Below are 18,700 nucleotides of genomic sequence, written 5' to 3'. Positions count from 1 at the left end.
GGATTTTTTTTTCCCCTTATCAGTGCCAAAAATCCAATGGCAGTTTTTTCCAAAAGGAAGAAATTAAGAACCGGGAATCTGGAATTTTTACAAGATGTAAACATTACGGAAAGATTTTTTTTTTTTAAATGCTGCTCAAAAAGCCCCAAACTTGATGGGTCCAGGCAGAGCAATCCAAGCAGCTTTCTCCCTTTTCTTTATACCATGCATATTCCAGCCCTGGCACTTGTAAGACTAAACTGCATGGGGAAAATCATGAATTTCTACACAGAAAAACATGTACATAGAGTCCGGTTGGCATAAAACATTGGCCTACACTAGACAAATCATTTTATAGAAGTGGGAGCTGCCTGTATGTTTGTAAACAAAATAACAAAAATGCACCCTGCACTTTTCCAAGTGATCTTATAGAATCCTATAACGGTTTGGGTGTGAAGGGACGTTAAAGGCCACCTAGTTGCAGCCCCCTGCCAAGGGCAGGGACACCTGCCACCAGCCCAGGCTGTCCAAATCCCATCCAGCCTGGCCTTGGGCACCTCCAGGGATGGGACATCCACAGCTTCTCTGGGCAGCCTGGGACAGGGCCTCACTGCTTTCGTGGTGAAGACTCTTGCTTTACTTTTTCACAGCACAAGAATGTGCTCACAATATCAAACTGACAACAGCTATTTTAGCATCTAATGAGCTACGTTGTGGTGTTCTGTACCCTGGACAGCTTTCCTGTGCAACATGTGTTTTTCATTTCACATCTCCTATCATGCTTTCACTCCCTTTTACTTGAACTCCAGAAGAGAATAAAATCATACAAAAACCAAAACTAATGAACCTGTGCTGCTGGTACCAATTAACATTCACATCTACAAGGCTCTTTATTCAACTAACTACAAAATTAGCAAAACCAACCCAACTGTAAGTTGTTTGGTCTATATTTGTTAAGCTGTAACACAGTCTCTACAAACATATGTCTTCTGGTTGGTATTTCAGGCAAAAAAAAATCTTTAGAAGAATAATATTTTGATTAGTAACATGTGTGTTTTGAAAGATTAATACTGAACTCCAAAGGAGATTAAAATATGAGCAGAAACTAGAAGCTAAATACACATATGTGCAAAGAGCTTTCTTTCTCACCGAATGAAATGTCTGGTTGCAAGTCATTTGTTTTTATTGTTCATCATACCTGCCATTACTATTCTTTATTAACTGATATTCACAAAAAAATCCTGTCCTTGTAGAAACATTTCAGAGCATTACTAAAAAAGAAAAAAGATTTAGCATATAACAGGAGTGATGTCACTCTGTATTTTGTTTTGACACATCTCAAACGAACTTCCAAGGCATCGTAATAATCTTAGGTAGTGCCCAAATGTTGACCTCTTCTCTATTTAGTCTTCCAAGACTTCTCCACCCAAGTTGAAAATAAAGAACAAAACAGCCAGACAGTGCTTTTCAAGAAGTCTTAATTATTTATGCTTGCAAATGCATTGATTTATTTTAGGGAAGCAATCAGTTCTCTAATTGCGCTGAATACGCAATTACATTTTAAAATAGATGACCAGCTTCCAGGACCACCCTCTCATTCTGCTGGCAGCTGGGCATTCTTAAGGGACTCCAGTTGAGAAAGCACAACTGCATAAGTAAATAATTTAAATGTTACAGGCTACATGCTGGAACTTTAACCCTATTTTTTTCCCTCTTTTTTTTTTTTTAAGGAAGTAAAACACTCTTGTTGGCTATGCTGCCAAAGCTTTCACTAGAACCTCTGACATCCAAGTGAATAAATGAAAATACCAGATTTCCTTCAAACATGCTCCTTTTTTTAGACTGCAAATTTCAGACCCCACTTCCTCTTAAAATTGTGGCAGAAATTAAGATGCAGAGATAGCATTCATTTCTGCCAAAATTTACTCCGACATATAATTAGTGCTCCAATTAGATTCTAGTCAGACATTAATGATCATTTATTACTTTATATGTAACATGACAATGATTTTGTGGTAACAGACTTGCAGCCAACACAACAGCTCTCACCTTGCTGTCATTCATGCTTTTGTCAAGCAGTTCACTAAGGTAAGAACAGTTACATCTAAATAAGGGGATGTACGCACAACTAAACACACTCTGCTGAGCATAAGGTCAGGCCTGGCTACAATTACTCAGTCTTTCTCTTGATGTAGTGACGCTGAATTCAACCAGATTACTCTTTACAAAGATCAGCTGGCAGCTGCCTGAGGGCAGGCGCTGGGTGGAAGCAGAAGCCGCAGCGTGTGGAGTGATGTGCTGGGGCACAGCATCCCCCACCCAGCAAGGGCTTATCAGCAGATCTCACCCTCCAAGGCAGCACCTCCTGGCTTTCAAATCTCACAGATCAGCCTCTGATCTGAGGGGAAAACAACACAGAAGCTCAAGTACCATCCATAAAGGACTGCTAGGCCCTGAGGGAAGGCAGTGCCCTAACCAAGTGAAGGCATCCTGCTGACCCAGCGCTTGCACCACTTCGAGACACAAGAATCAGGTGTGGTGAGAGGATAAGGCTTACGATAAAGAGATTCGCCTCTGTCTTGCTGTTGCTGCTACCCCTGGGTTGGGGATAGCGCTTGCTTGGCATTTCAAGAGACCAAGGTACCAATCACCTTACAAAAGGTAATGGAGAAGGGGGGTCCATCACCTTATTCCACACGTAGATGTATGTATCTCTTCTGTGGGACACACGTCATCCAGTCACACTACAACTAGTGTTTGTCTTAGGAGAGCAGAGAAACCCAACATCTGCCTATGAGAAACAAGTGCTGGAAGCTCTAACCTGATCCAGAAGAGCACCAGCGTGAGCCCATACTTTACAGGTAAACTGATTCCACTTCCCAGCTCAACTATGCAGATAGAAGTCTACATATTTGAGTTGGAAAGATGCTCCAGTGGGACCAAAAACCTAATGGAAAATTCTGTATTTTTTTTAAAACCAAACCCACTCAATCTATTTAAAGCAACAGAAGACATTTAAATCTGGCTGTTATTGGCATTGTCTTTTATTATTTTCATTGTTATAGCCATACTACTGTAGCAGCAAACACCGATGCCCCAGCAGGGTTAGTATTTATGAGAAAGTCAACAGAACATCAAACAGAACAGGAAATAGTGAATGTTTCCTGCCAAGCTGTCTAAAAACAGTCATACTGTCAGCACTTACACTTCACTAGTTTTCATTTCTGTTATCTTACAGACAAAAAAAGTCTGTTAAGCTGAGCCCGTGATAGTACCAACTAGGAAGTATTATTCCTCTCCAGTCATGGTTCACTTTGTTATTTTTGCACCCTCAAGACTGAAAATATTTCAAAAAAGTCCTTGTTAGTTAATGACAGCAGGACTTGTTTGGCATATTGGCTACAGGGAAAAAAACCTGGAGCTCTGACACAGACAAAAAGAACCTGCCCATCACCATTTTGCCACCTTCTTTTTGCCCTATAAATGCTAGCTGCAGTTAATTAAATGAAACAGTAAGCTGCCTATTACTTCCATGTAGTTTTCTTCAAGAACAGAAAATATCTTCATAAATGAGAACGAGAGGAGAATGGTAGGCCAACATGTTAGGCTTTCAGTAGTATAGGCACCAATCTCAGTGCGGTTCCCCACAAAGCCCATTACTAAAAAAAAAATAAAAATAAATTTTGGTGACAGTTCTTTGGTTATTTTCCTCTCTTAGGAAGAGGCACACACTTCAAAGCATACCAAATATACCCTCACCCCCTCCAAAGAGCAGTAAAGAACCACAGGCAAACACTCAGATGCCCAGGCAGGTCCAGATACTGATGAGCAGAAGACTCACCCTCAATAGCCACAACTAAAAGGCAAGGAAAAACAACGATCTTCACATCCCTAAATATTCCCAGTTAGTATCATCTACCTAAATTCAGTAGCATTATATGAAAACACCTCTAGCTTCACTGTTTTAAGCCTCAAAGCAATTAAAAGGAAGGGAGGTGTGGGGGGGGAAGGGGAAAAAAAAGGGTGCGTGGGGGAGGAAACACGTGAGGGGGAAGATCTGGATTTCTTTTAAATTCTTTAGTTTTAATTCCTGTAATTCTTGTAGTTTCATCTATTAATAACCACATATATAAGGACTTCTCGTTTTTAAAGGTCTCATCCTTTTAACTGTCAACAGCCAGTTGATACACAGGCTTTTGTGCAACTGCAGCTGTTTTACCAGGGCAAAATGGCAAGCCCGAATTTAGTGCTTTTCCTTGGAAACAATCCTCCTCTCCCTGCCAGCCCCAACACATGCCTACCTTCCCCTCTGCACAGGTAGCACAACTGAGGCTTATCAGAAGCGATGCAAACCACACCAGATTGATTCGAGAGGGGCTGAATGTCACTGTGTGCTCCTCTGTGGTGGCCATGCCATTGGGGACTTCGGGCTCCATGTGCCCAAGCGCTGAGAGCTTCCCAGTCCAGCTGCCACAGGAGTGAGGGCCAAGGGGGAGCCACCGCAGTAAAAATCAGCCCAGAGGTTTTATATCTCAGCTCTTCAAACTCCAGTTGTAACAGTCACTTGCCATCTCCCATCCTTTATTACACAAACTTCCGAACGCTAAAGAAATTTGCACTTTCAAATCTGAATCCCTTTAGGGTTAGGAGCTGGGCTCTTCTAAAAAACACCCTGGGAAATAATGGTAAGAAAGAGAAACCCAGAAATGTTGGGGCACAAAGAACAAGTACAGAGGGGCTTATAGCTCGTTCTAGCACACCTCAGTATCAATCACCATGAAACTTAAATGCCAAGTCTCTCTGCTTAACACCCCTCCACCCCCCCCCAAACCTATGCATGCCACATTACTCCAAGGAAACAGATGGTAGCCCTGGCAGCCACCTATTTGCTTAATTGGTTTAAATATTTTTAAAATAGACTTGATACAGGTGCATTAAGACATTCCACTGTATACATAATCATCTGTAAATACTGTGTAAGCACTGAACAGGGATCCACTGGTACAGAAGTGCTTTAAGGGAACAGACATATCTGACAGATTCTTCTTTCAAAGAGGAGTCACTCTACCTCTTATTTGAATGATCTTTTACCTAGCAAACAGTTGTTCTAATAGCAATCGTATATAAACCCATTTGTTTAATGTAAAATTTTATACTAAAGCTAAGAAGGAGACTTGCTACTGAACCCAAAGGCTTCATGTTGACCATATGGGAGCGAGGGAGGCATGGCTACAACAGCATAACACTGGAGAGCTGTTCAGTGAAGAGAAGGAGCAGAGAGATTATTGGTTTGAGGAACAGGGACACAGAATTCCTGGAAGAAGTGGGTTTTAAGATGGCGTGGATGGCAAGCGCAGATAGGGTGCCCAACACACAACCGACATACTGTTCCCTGCGCACAGAGAGGCATTAATGGAGGCTCAGAGATGAGTGGGAGAGACACAGCAACAAGGGCTGAGGACTGGAAGGAGCAAGGGCAGCAAAGCAGGGAGTGGGAAGATACAAGAATAAAGAATTGAGGGCAAGATAATGATTAAGTGCAGTATACAGGCCATGTCTAGTAAGCTTGAAGGGTTCTCACTGCAGGAACAAGAAAAAAAAAAGGCAGATAAACTTCATACCAATGCATGTCAATTACGGTGTCCTCCAGTCCCAGTGCTTGTTGCCATGTAAGTCACTTGTAACTTCCACCCCAAACTGCCCTGCAGTTACGCTTGCTGATGGAAGGATACAAAGAAGGCAAAAAGGATTTTTGTACCAACTTGGCTACATGGTTGAAGTAAATAACTATCAGGAAGTTTCTGAGATATACACCCACAGAAGAGGTAAATCTACCTAGACTGCAACTTTTTATTTTAGTATAAATTAGAGACTTCTGATGCTGCTGTTACACCACAAGTTATTATTTGACTAGGAAAGAGGGTAAGCTAAATTTCTGCTCATGTATTTCCTTCATTTCAGTTTGGTAAGTTCTCCTAACCAGCCTCAGAAACAGCTCTCATTAATTCTGGTGGACCTACGAGGATAAATTCATGCAGCAATTCTATGTAACATCCTGTGACTTAATTTCAACCTGTGCTCACCGTGCAGCCATTTAATGAAATGGTGTCAGCAGAACAGAAGCACCACACAATGACAGTTCAATGAGAAAAACAACCGTTACTCACGCAAAAGGCGACCAGTGCTTAAAGGGAGGTGTGAGCTCTGAAACAGGCAGATACATTTTAGTAACTAATTTTCAAACGAGAACTGCATATGATACTTCACTTCTGTTTTGTTACTGCAACTGCTCTTTGTTTGCTGGTGGAAATCCACCTGCTACACACGAATGGAAGGAAAAAAAGTGTTCCTATATAGTGACAATGGGGACACGATAGCTCAGCACATGTTTTAGTATGCAAGTGTGTGAATACAAAAGATACGGACCACATGATATTCTGGAATAAATATCAAAGTCTACTCATCACTGCTTTTAACACTTACTCATCAGTCCCTTTCTCCCTGCAGGGGGAATCGCTAAGCCAGAGGTGGGGCCCAGGACTCGCTTGCCCAAGGACCCTGTCCGTCAGTGTGCCGTTGCTCTGTACCATGCTCTTTCCTCTGTTTTGCTCAGCCCAGTTGAGAAGCCTGAAGGCATGAACCAGCTCCTCCCCCAGGATGGCCAGGCTCTGGCCCCTGAACTGCTTTGGAGACTTGAGACCACTCTGAGGCTGCTCTAAGAGAAGAGCTGCAGGTGTTTACCAGCAGTATTCCTGTAACATGTTCACCAATTTCTTTGGTAGAAAGAAAAAAAATATTTAACAAAAAGCCAGGAGAAAGTCTGCACATTTCTATCTTCAAAACAGACTGATATTGCTACAAATACCTCACGTTAATGTGTCCTGGGAAATGCAATGGAGGCATTCTTAACAAAAGGCATCAAGCCTGGCATGCACCTTGGTACTTGCATAGCAATGTGAAGAGCTCCTTCATGGGACAGCCTCCAGAGATGATGTTATTTAAATCAGCATGGTCCAACCAATAGCCCCTGGACCGATTTCAGCCCAACACTTTCACTCTGAAAGACTCAACACGCTCCGAATACTTTCTCCTGTCCTGCTCACAGCCTGGAAAGGAGCACTTGTATTTGCTTCCAAAGGGCAGAGAAGGGAGCCATGGAGACCTGCCCTCCTTCCCTTCCCCAGTCTGCACCTCCACCGCATGCAGTCTCGGGGCACAAGCAGCCTTTCCTTTCCCTGTTCTGCTGCCTTTTTGGCTTGGACTCTCCCCTGGGGCTGCCAGAGGGCCAAGAGGGCAGGAAGGCAGGGGCTGGGGAGAGGAAGAGGAGGCAGCAGCAACAAGCATCTCACAGCAGAAGGGGATGGAAGAAGTCGTTTCAGGGTTAGAAGCCACTGGGGCCAGGAGATACCCCGGTGGTTCTCCCCCCACCTTTGTGCCACTTCTCTTCCCCACAGTGGAGACGATCTGCCTAAAAATCCAACATAAGCTTGAAACAACGAGAAGGGAGAGGAGCTGGGGCAGCCCGTAGGCAGAGAGGCAACGGCTGACAGGCGGGAGCAGGGGGTGGCAAGAAATGGAGAGGCGCAGGGGCAGCAGGTTTGTACCCAGCACAGCTGGGACAGCAGCCCACCAGCCCCAGGAAGGCTGCGCTGCGCTGCAGGGCTTTGCGACACCAACCCTGGTGCCCACCCTGCGCTGCAGTAACCCTTGGCACAGAGTGAACGTAGGAAACAGAGCAGGGGAGAAGAAGGTAAGAGCAATTAATCCTAACATTGAGAAGAAATGCAAAGACAGTAGTAAAGGTGTTACAGGAAGACTTGTGTTAAACACCTGCAGCCGTAAAGGATTCCTCTCTAACTCCCATAAAAGACAAAAGCCTAGTTTGAACTCCAAGTGAAACAGTCTTTGGAAGCCAGAGGAATCCCTGGGGTGGGGGTAGGAGCTGAAATCCCACAAGGGTTACAGACCTCCTCAGATTCTCCCAGAGCCTGGCCAAACCTCAGATCAGGGAAGGGTCTCACACTTGAGAAGTCTGTTTTCTTCAACCTGCGCCAAGCTCTCCCCCCCCAAAAAAAAACAAGAAAAAATAAACTAACAGACGACCTAGAACTAAAGACCACTGAGGAACTTGCATTGAGACAAAGACACATTTAACATATAGTCTGTCACCGCTACCTGTTATAAAAAGTAAATGGTATTGTCTATGCAGAGCCATTGTGCTCGCCACATGGTGAGCCTCTAGCTCAGTGTGAGGAGAGGCACAGGCGTGGGCTTTATGAAACACCTGAGCAGCCAGAACTTCATTCTTGCCAGTAAATCAGAAGCACTCATTAAAAGCAGCTGATGTACATTAGCTTACTCAAAGAAGCAAAAGCAGGTTTGTCTAGCAGAAAACATACATGGATAAACAATGCATTTAAATGTCAGCTTAAAAAAAATAAATCAAGTTATATTAACTGAAACCGAAGATGAAGTTTTCTTTTTTTTTCTATTCTAACCATATTTAGCCATTGCAGTTTCAGAGAGATGTTTCTGTACTACTCTCGCTCATAAATAATGACACTCAAAGAAAGTATTTTTTCCCCTTTATTGTATCCAACTCGGTTGCATTCATTACATTTCATTATATCTACATCATTTAATTTAGGTCAACATGTCAAAGTAACCTAGAATCATGTTTGCCTCAAGTCAGCCGAAGTTACTCTCAAAGACGAAAAGCAAACAAGCCAATTTCAGACTCAACAACACAATTGCCTTGTACTTCCTCCACACAACACGAATCCACACGTGGAGAACCACACTCAGCATTAAGACAATCACTACAAAGTTGACAGCTTGCTAAATAAACACAATACCAACCACACAACAGCCAGAGTGTGAAGAAAATCTTGTAAAAAGCTAAGTGCTAATTAAAAATGAATCAATTGGTAACTTAAAATGTAATTGGGTGTAATTTTTTCTTCCATTCTTTGGGAATTTTGATTTGAGGCTGCAGAGATAAGACATGGTTCCACAGAGGCAGCAGCAGACCCCTGTTGTGCCAAGGCATCCAGCTCCGTTTCTCTGTAATTACCTGGGATCCTAATGGTGGTAGCTATAGTCCACGCTGCTGAGCTGGCCGCACAGGACAAACCCCATCTCAGAAACATCTCCAGATTTCCTCATGCGACATGTTTTTCTACAAGCCCGAAGCCCATCTACATTCTGTCATCTGCTGACGTTCCAAACCACGCAGTATTCGGGTTCCAGCTGCTAGCAGCCTTACAGCACCCAAGCAAGGGGGCTTTTTGTGGATGCTAACCCCCGAGCGCAAGCTGGGGAGGTGAGGCTGGGCAGCCCCGTCCCCAGTGCTCCACGGAAACTCCCTCCCTATGTTTGTAAGGCACCGTGCAAGACATAAAAACGAAAAGCCAGCGTGTATGTATCATCGGAAAAAAATGGTACCAGAGATAAGAAGCAGCCTACTAAAATCTGTTTAACCTACGTGTTTAGGTTTTAATTACATACCAATGACAGAGGGGGAAAAAAAAAAATAGACTATTGTACTGTGAGACCAATCTAAAAAACAAGGAAGAGGAGAAAGGTGAAAACAAACAAGCCTCCTGAATTTCTCCTGTAAGAGAAAGGCTCTGGAAGGCTTCACTGACACACTTGAGCATTTAGCACTAATGCAGCTTGCTGCCCACTTGTCACAGTGCAATTTGGAGCCTGTTTGTGTTCTGCTCTGAAAGGGACAAACTGAGGAGAAGCACAAAGAGAGCAGGCAGCTCTTGGTTTTCTTACATTTTAGAGGAGAGGGGAAAATTGCCCAGGTCAGCAATGAGAGCAGGGGGCAGACTGCAGAGCAGCTGTAAGAGTCAGGCAAACGATTTGGCTAAGCGTGGCAGGGCAGCCCACGGCAGGAATGAACTTAGAGACCGCTGTTCTGAGGCTCACTGTATGTTCACTGCGAGATCTTGGGCAGTTATCTTTTTGTTTTGTTCTCCTTATCAGCAAAACCAGAATAAAGTCAGCATAACATAAGAAAATGCAGTCGGTATAAAGCAGACAAAAAAAATCATCCAGCTTCAGAGAAATACTGTTGATTTTTGCAAAACGCAGGCAATCCTCAACTGGCAAGTGTTACACATACTGTTGTTAAGTCTTTGTTATTTGTGTAATAATCACACCCGTGTCACTACTTCATAGCCTTTTGACCTTGTGCTAGCAAAGTTGCAAACATGTTTTGACTTCTGGAAGTGACATATGCACTGCAAAACTGCCTGCTAAAAGCCACAACACTAAACCTCCTCTCTGCCCAACCATCCTCCAAACCCAATACAAGGCTTAATTTTCCAGATTCTCCCTCTCTTCCCTACTGCTGTTCATATTCCCTTCTCCAGACCCCTTATTTAACCTTGTAAGCAGGGGGAAAAAGTTAATGCGGCTTCTATAAACTGAGATCATTTTGAGTTACTCAAGCTGACTCACTTCACATCAATTCAAAACAAAGCATTATTTGAGTGACAGATTCAAGACAACAGCAAAAACTACATTTAAACCGAAGTGCTCTGGTCTCACTACCTGCGAAATGACTGCCTGTGTATTTCATATTAAGGGTTTATTTGCATGAGTTATTCACCAACCTGACGAACCTTTCTTGCAGATCTCTTCATTTCTTTCCTCCGTTTCATTGTCTTCTTCAGCGTCTCTTTCCCCACAAAGTCTTTTCTCTTTTCCCCCATTTTCTCCAGTGCTTGTGAACTCTTTCTAGACCATTTTCTTCCTTTTTCTCCTCCACCCTTCTCTGTGGCTTTCTTCCCTTATCTCTCTTTCTTCATTTGTGCGTCAGTTTGATCCCCGGTACAAGCATCAAATGAAGTTCCTAGAATTACTCAGGAGAAGAAATTGGCCCCTTTGTCTGCCTGCAGAGGAGGGAGCCTAGCAGCTGGAGAATGTGCAAACAGTACATTCTTGTCTGTGCCCTTTGCTTGGTTTGCTCTTACATCTGGGCTCCAGCAGCCAGCTGAAAATGATCAGATCCTTGTCAGGTCCACACCACTGCAGGTGTCCTTGGGATACCCCAACCGAAGAACAGCTATGAAATTAGTCATCAGACACGAAAACTTAAAAAAAAAAAAAAAAAAAAAAAAAAAAAAAAAAAAAAAAAAGCTGATTGAGGAAATTACTTATAACGTTGGGTTTTGTCTTTGAAGATGTAGAGGATATTAAAGATAAATTTTGGAATGCAGACTCATGAACAAGTTTCACAGGTAAAATACAAATATAAAAAAGTTGTTTAAAACTTCATTATAGTCGCTAACATCCTAAACATACCTGACAAGTTGTCTGGCCTGAAGAGACCATGACAACTCAAACACAAAGACTTCAAAAGCAGAATCTTCACAGACCTAGACTGCAGATAACATTCCCTTCTGCCTGTGCAATGAATAAACTCTCTCCTCAACCACAAAAATGGGGATGAGGCTTTCACTCTGTGCATGTTTTTAGGATTATTTCACCAGGCTCTCACCTCAGCTTTAACCAAAGAAAAAAAGGAAAAAAAGAACAAGCTAATACATTAAGAAGTCTACAGAGAAATAGACAAATATCTAGTAGATGGCGTGTGAAGCCCAGGCATGTACACGTATGTATAAACACATACAGCCTATTTATTTCTAACAACATGGTACATTCACTGTCTGTATAAATGCCTTACTTTAGTTCACACTGGACAAACAGTAGACATCAGAATATCCTCAGAAGAAAGGAGCCTTTCACAGCCCAGTTTTCAAAGTACTTCTGTCCTTAGAATAGCTCAGCTAACACTGTACCTTCTAAACAAACGAAGTTTTCACTGTGGAGACTATTTCATTCATTGGCCTGATTTTGAACATGGAAGTCTAACCCGAGCGCGGCTGCGTGATGAGAAAAGGCCATACAGCCGGGCCCAACGGGGTGAGAATGGTCAAAGCTCCGTTGTTGTTATCACCCTGGGTACCAAGGCAATGGGTGTTCTCTGCGCGACTGCAAGCAATGCAGATTACTCTTCCTTTGAGACTACGCCACACCACTGAAATCACCATAAAACAAAACAGATAAAGTCACAAACACTTCATTACCTACCTTCAGAACTAAAAATTAGCTCTAAAACTAAAAATACACAATAAAAAAGGAGCCTTTATTACTTGTGAAGAACATATGACATAAAACACACATTGGAAATAACTGGGACCCGTTCTTTCAAGGAGGAATTGCACTGCCCTCAGGTAAGGTAAAGACCCTTCACCCCTCAAAAAAAAAAAAAAAAGAGAAAAAAAAGGGAAGCCCATGTAATCCAGATTCCACTCAAGAAAGACAGCCAGTGTAGGGTCATTGGACACCACAACTTTCTACACTTGGCTGCAGCACGACGGAAAGAAACCTCTGCCAAAAAAAAGACACATGGAGCAGCCCAATTCCAGCCTGCTATTAACTTGGTAAACTACAGAAGAGAGATGAGGAGCAAGACCCCCCACAGGCCTTTTATGAAAGCATTGTCACAATACTTTATGTAAAGGATGAGTGCTGCAGCCAGCAGTACTTAGCCAAATTAATTGTGACCTGGAAATAACGATATAATGCAAAGTTTCATAATAACTAAGTGGCTAGCAATCAGATTTCTAGAAGCACTGAGTGGCCCATCCCTATCCTAAAAACTTGCAGAGAAACCTTGCTGCAGTTGCAGACAAACGAAACAACAGACATTAATTTCCCTTTCTTGTGCACAGCTAGTCAGCTTGCTAGGCAGCGAGTGTTCACAGTGCAAATTTCTAACAAGCCTTTTCTGTTAGAACATAGAAAGAATTTTGTGACAGTTTCAAAATACACTAAATTATTTACCTTCTTTTAGATGACACTGATCAATTTCACTGATTAGTTTTTGTAAATTGCCCTCTCTAGAAGAAAGAATTAGTTAACAGGAAATAACTGGGCAATTATTGAAGCCACCTGAAGTACTGCCACACACCATTAACACCTGACAGTAGCACCCCCTTGCATTTGCTGAAGACTTCTGTAATTAATGTAGAATGTCTTACCCGCGTTGAAATACTGCAGCTACTACACTGCCAATAAGATATATAATTATAGATGTAAAATATACATAAATTAAAAGTATAAAAAGTATATACTTCCCACTCAATCTCTGTTTCCACTTTATATCTTTCATAGCACTAAAAAGTTACTTATATATCCCCATTCCCTTGATTACTCTGACACTTTTTTTGGTCTACAAACAGAATTTTGAGCTGAATACTTGCAACACCTTGCAACATTTTTTCTACATTAAGCAAATAAATATGAACAAAATGAAAGGAAAGCATATAGCAGAAGAAGTGATGTATTTGAGGGCAGCAAGGAGCTGACAGACACAACTCACTACTCCACTGTTCTCTGGGAGGTAACACCAACAGGCATTTGCTCCCTGGGCCCCCAACAAATTGCTAAGACACGAAGGACCCCTGCTGCAGGTGCTGTTACAAATTGGGCTGACAGAGGCCCAGCTGAAACTTCATATAGGACAGACACAAAAGCAGTTCCAGAACGCTCAGTTCATCCACCTTTCCACTTTCCCTACTTTGCAGCAGCCAGTTATTTACAGACCCTTGAGTGCCGCAGCAGCAACTTGCAGGACGCTCCAACACAAGATTTACAATGCCAGGTTTGGCACAACTGGAGCACAACATGCTGAAACATGCAGAACAAGATGCAAGGGGTGCCAACACACCCCATGGAACGCACCAGGTTTTTCTCTTCTACAGGGATACTTGCTTCTGGTACAGAAAAAACCACCACACCACCACCAACAAAAAAACACCAGTGCAAGTTTAGCCAGAACGCTGAGGTCCTGTAGTGCTTTTCTACAAGAGCAATGCAACATCCTTATGCCTGCAGCACTGGCACGGCACCAGGACAGGATCATCCCCACAAATGATGACCGGAGAGACCCATGGGGACGACGGCACTGCCCAGCTCTGAGCCTCGTAGCTCAGCAGGGCAGCTCCAGGCCTGGCACTGCAGCAAGGGGCCTTCTGCCCGCTGGCTAAGGCATGACGGCTAATTGGTCTCGTTCTGCCTTCCTGTAGCTAGAGGAGATTTCATCTGGAGGATAGGAGTGTTGTACCCCAGCAGGAGTTCTCAGCATGAGGAACTCTACGGAAATTTGGCTTTCACGAGCAACACTACTGGCAATCCCAAAAAGTATAGTAAAAAGATGGTAACTTCATCAAGTTTCTCAGAGACATACATATTCAACGCAGCAAGCAACCGAGGCTTCAGAACCGTTGTGCCTGCTGGTGAATAAAACGCAACATCTGGAAGTCCCTCGGTGCCCCCGCTGAGCAGCATAACTGAAACCAGAGTTTGGCCCGGCGTCTTCAAATCTGAACCTCGGTATCTTTAAAAGACCATCTCTGCAGATCTGCCTGCATTTGCCTTCGAAACCAAACCAAAAGCCCTGATGAAATCCAGCAGCAGTACGTTTCATCATGGGGCAGGAAGTCAGACTCACAGAAGTGACAGATACTTCTCACTGCCCCACAACTGAAGGCTGGATGTTTTAAAGAGAGATTGAACAAAATACAACTCAAATGCATGAGTAGTAATTAAATGTTATATTCTTCAGTTATCAGTTTAAATTCTGTTAGCAACAACTGAAAAACAATTAAACAAAACCCCAATTCCCTCCTCAAGGGATCCAGACCATCAAATTCAGATGTGCTTCGTCAATCTCCTCTGTTTTTCTCGTATTCTTACAGCAGAGACACAGCAGAGCAAGAAGTTCTTCTAACAGAACTTCATTTCTAATACTTTGAGTTGCAATTAGACGACGCCATAGTTTAGCCGGTGTATGGACTTCAATATACTCTCGTAGGGGACAACAACCCAGCACAGTGCCTGGGCAGAGCCCAAACCAACCCTGATGGTTCGTAGAACATTTCCACCAAGCCTTTATCAGCGCCGTGTAACCTGTCTGACAGTGAGCCAAACGCTAATCCCTGGGTGCCCAGCCAGCAGGACTGAGCAAATCTGCCAGTGCCCCGGTTGCACAGACACCTCAGGATTTTGACAAGAGCTAATGGCACGCTGAACTTTGGTGGGAAGCCAGGAAAGACAAGTAAGCCTCTACCAAGCTTTCACAAGTCAGAAGCTTGGAAATACCTCATGAAGACCTTCAAAGTTGACTGCAAAAGCACTGCAAATCTAGCGAGGTACAGAACACAACTCGCGTTTGGTGTACGGACAGCTAGAAGCAAGAAGCGATGCGGCCCCAAGCGGAGCCCCGTCGCGGCACGGCTGCCCGTTCGTAGGGGACGAGGCCACTGCGGATCCGCGGGGGAAGCCCCCCAGTGCACGGCACACAGCTGCACAGCTAGTTCCCGTGCTGTGCGGGGGGAGGCAGAAAGCACGGCTGTGGGGCAAACTTTGAGGAGCGGTGACGTTTCGCTTACAACTTTCCCTCTTTCTAGTCTACTTAATGAGCTGTCTCGCCTGAAGAGTTAGTAAAGGAAAACATTTGAGCTACGTGAATCACAGACGTCGTGACACGCTTATTCGTCTAAGAAGGAGTCGTTTGGCTCTCCTAACTCGCAGCTTTAAAAAACCCGAAGGGACCGCGGCAGAAGACCGGCGAACGAACGCCTAACGACCGGCCAGCGCTTCAGGGAGGTTCAGGGAGGCAGACGGCGCTCCCTCTCCGCACACCCCAGCCATGCACCGCCGGTGCCGAGCTCCCACCTGGGGGCACAGCAGCCGTACCGGACCCTCCCTTCCCCCCTCGCCCTCCGGCGCTCACCCGCTGCTGGAGGCGGCCGCTGGCGGCGGTGGCCGCGCTGTGCCGCAGCTCCGCCGCCTGCCCCGGCCGCAGCAGGCTCCGCGTGAAGCGCCTCGTCCTCTCGCCGGCCATGGGCACCGGGAGCCAGGCGGGCAGGCACCCCTCGCTCCGGCCGCTCGTCAGGAAGCGGAACTGGGCTTCTTTTCCCCGCCGTCGCCCGAGCCCGCTCCTCCCCGGGCCATGCGCAGCGCGGCGGCCCCGCGCCCGGAGCCCTGAGGGGCGGCCGTGGCTCGTCCCGCCCGCTGAGGCGCTGAGGCGCGGGGCTGCTCCCGCCGCCTCCCTCACGGCGCTCCGCGCTGACCCGGCCGCCCTGTGGGGCCCCGCGGCCGCCCCGTGGGCTCAGCCCGCCGCCCGGGTACCACAGAGGGAGGGTCAGCCCGGTGCCACCCGCTGCGAAGCTCCAGGAGCGGAGCCCAGCTCTTGGGGTGGGGAGGAATCGCCTCCTGTCAGTCCCCGGTCTCAGTGCGGGCGGGAGGTGTTTGGGCAGCAGCGATGGGTGCCAGGGCGCTGGGCATTGTCCAGTCCTTCTTTCCCCTGGCATGGCACCCTGCTCCCTTCACTGACACACGCTTATGGGTAGGCATGTTAGCCCACAGAGAGATTGTAGCCTGTGTTGGCAGGGAATGCTGCTTGATGCCTTAACGTGCAGCTGTAGTGTGAAGAATAGGGGGTATTTAGAGTTTCTGTGAGTTTCCTCACACAAGGGTACTTAAACTCTGCTCCTAATGCAGAACTTCCATCATCTAGCTGCACTGGTAGGTGTGGGACAGGAGGCACTCTAGAGTGACTACACAGTTGAGCATACAGTGATCTACCTAAGACAGAACTGAAGTAAAACCTGGATGGCTTCAGCTGTAAACCTTGAAAAGGCCACAATGCTACCTAAGTGTGAGGGAAATGTGGAGACTGAAAGGTGCTGTGGCACAAAAGGCAGCAAGGCTGGTTAACTTGACTGCTGGCCCAGAGGAGAGCATGGTCTCTGTTCTGGGGTAGGTGGCTTTAAGTCACTGCAGGCACCACGTCTTGCAGAAGCATATACCCATGAAGGATCCAGCCCTATGTCATGGGACTCCTCCTGGTTTGGCTTTGACTTAAATTCCACCCCCCGTTGTTACAACAGTGAGTTTTGAAACAACTCCCATAATTTACTTACACCCTCTTCAAAAAGGTAAACAATAACTGCAGTCGCTTTCTTTCCACTCTCTGTACCTGTGGCCAAATCACTGATGAGTGACCAAGAGGAACGTGTCGGTGCGCTGCCAGCTCCCTGCAGCCTCCGCACAGCTCCCAGTTCTGCCTCCAAGTGTCCTAAAGCTACTGAGCACAGCAAGAACAGCACAGCCAAGAGTTCAAGTATTCCTCTGCCAGGTAAACCTTTCCCAGCCAGGTGAGTTATCTGAAGTGTACAGTTAAGTGCCCCAGAAGTGGTCTGTAACCACTAAAGATACTTGTCTAGATATTCCTGCCATTCAGCAGGTGTTACCTTGGATTATTTTGGAGATGATACTTGCTTGAAGCTAAAGCTCAGTAAGAAAGTAGCACTGGACTGGGATTTTTTTTCTTGCTCTGTTGAGAAACATTTCACACACAGAGTGACTGAAAGATGGAGACTCCACTCACTTTGCAAGCAATCCAGATAAGACTCATTCTAGGAAACTTGCGAAGAGGAGGAAAAAAAGAAAGAGTAGCTTTAATGACTCTAAGGAAGCATTCTGCCTCAATACAAAGATGCAATTTGTGATACATTTGACTGCAACTTGTTGCAGACAGGTAAGCAAATACACATTGCATCTATGAGTGCATTCAAAGTGCATTCATTCAGTAAGCCCATGCAAATTCTGGAAAAATGATTTTAACAAAATAAGAACCACAGTACAGGTCAGAAATCTGCAGCCATCCCTGGCTTTGGGCAGAGTACTGTTGTTCCTACTACAATGTGGTCAGCTCTGTGGTCAGGCAATAACAGCCCGTGTTCCACATTACTTCTCTCCACAACCATACACGGGCAAGCTCGGGGTTGCGTGAATCTGCAGACACTTGTCAGTGAGCAGTTAGCTGCTTAAACTTATTAGTAGACTCCAAGGAATAAAAGAGCTGGCTGTTTCTGCACTACAAACATTTTCCAGCCTGTGGGAAAGCAAGAAATATCCGCAAATACTGAAATAATGAGCAAACAGGCAGTTGGATTAAACACGATATATAATCTTGATTATCATCCTCTTAAATAAACATTTTGTAATAGACTGGACAAGTAGCTTTGTCAAAGATGAGCTGAGTCTGCCTTTCAAACTGTCATGCATAGCACAGAGACTAAGTGCCCAGGATTTTACATGCGTTTGATTACTTACCAAATAATTTATTATGCAAAATGAATTACTCTGGTTTGTCTCAGAGTTCCTCTGCAAATCCGAAGTTATTTACATTTCTGATTTCGGTTGGTTGTTACACAGGGTCACTGTACTTTGTAAGAGTTTTTCTGTTTGATTTTGAGCATCCTGTGATGTGGTTCTAGCATGGACATAGAAGACTTAGACCACATGAACAGAAGAGCAGACTGTGGTTCTAGTTGCTTAAAAATGAACGTGCATAGTGTCATGAAAATGAGGCAACTACCAAAAACGTATGAACTTAATCTACTTAAAACAAACCACAACAGTATATATAGCACATCCTGTTAATTCTCCACCCTCAAAAACCTGTCAGCTCAGTAAGCATGTACTTAGCATTAGTTAAGTAGCAGCAATGGCAGAGTTGTAGCTTTGGATATTCAGCAAGTCCTGTGCTGGAGACGTGGAGTTATAGAAATAAGACATTCTTAAAATATGAGTTTGAAGTCTGTTTCTACAACCACTTATGACTGATCCTAAG

At 44.8% G+C, this 18,700-nt stretch overlaps 1 protein-coding gene across 7 annotated transcripts in view; it reads right to left on the bottom strand.

Moving 5' to 3' along the window:
- The window catches only part of DOCK10 (dedicator of cytokinesis 10), a 150,881-nt gene extending 134,804 nt beyond the window's left edge, over nt 1-16,077 (bottom strand). For 3 of the 7 annotated variants that reach the window (XM_035544606.2, XM_050712487.1, XM_050712494.1), the window contains exon 1: nt 15,794-16,077. In XM_035544606.2, the coding sequence (XP_035400499.1) occupies nt 15,794-15,904 (111 nt within the window). In that variant the 5' untranslated portion in view covers nt 15,905-16,077. Of the gene's footprint in view, nt 1-10,604; nt 10,801-15,793 lie in introns of those variants that run through there. The other 4 variants (XM_050712488.1, XM_050712489.1, XM_050712483.1 and 1 more) reach the window with 4 other exon arrangements.
- Nucleotides 16,078-18,700: the final 2,623 nt, after the last annotated feature.

Source organism: Cygnus atratus, chromosome 9 (assembly GCF_013377495.2).
Source record: "Cygnus atratus isolate AKBS03 ecotype Queensland, Australia chromosome 9, CAtr_DNAZoo_HiC_assembly, whole genome shotgun sequence".
In the NCBI taxonomy this organism is placed as follows: domain Eukaryota; kingdom Metazoa; phylum Chordata; class Aves; order Anseriformes; family Anatidae; genus Cygnus; species Cygnus atratus.
Note: the sequence above shows the minus strand (reverse complement) of the source record. Positions and strands in the feature narration are given on the sequence as shown.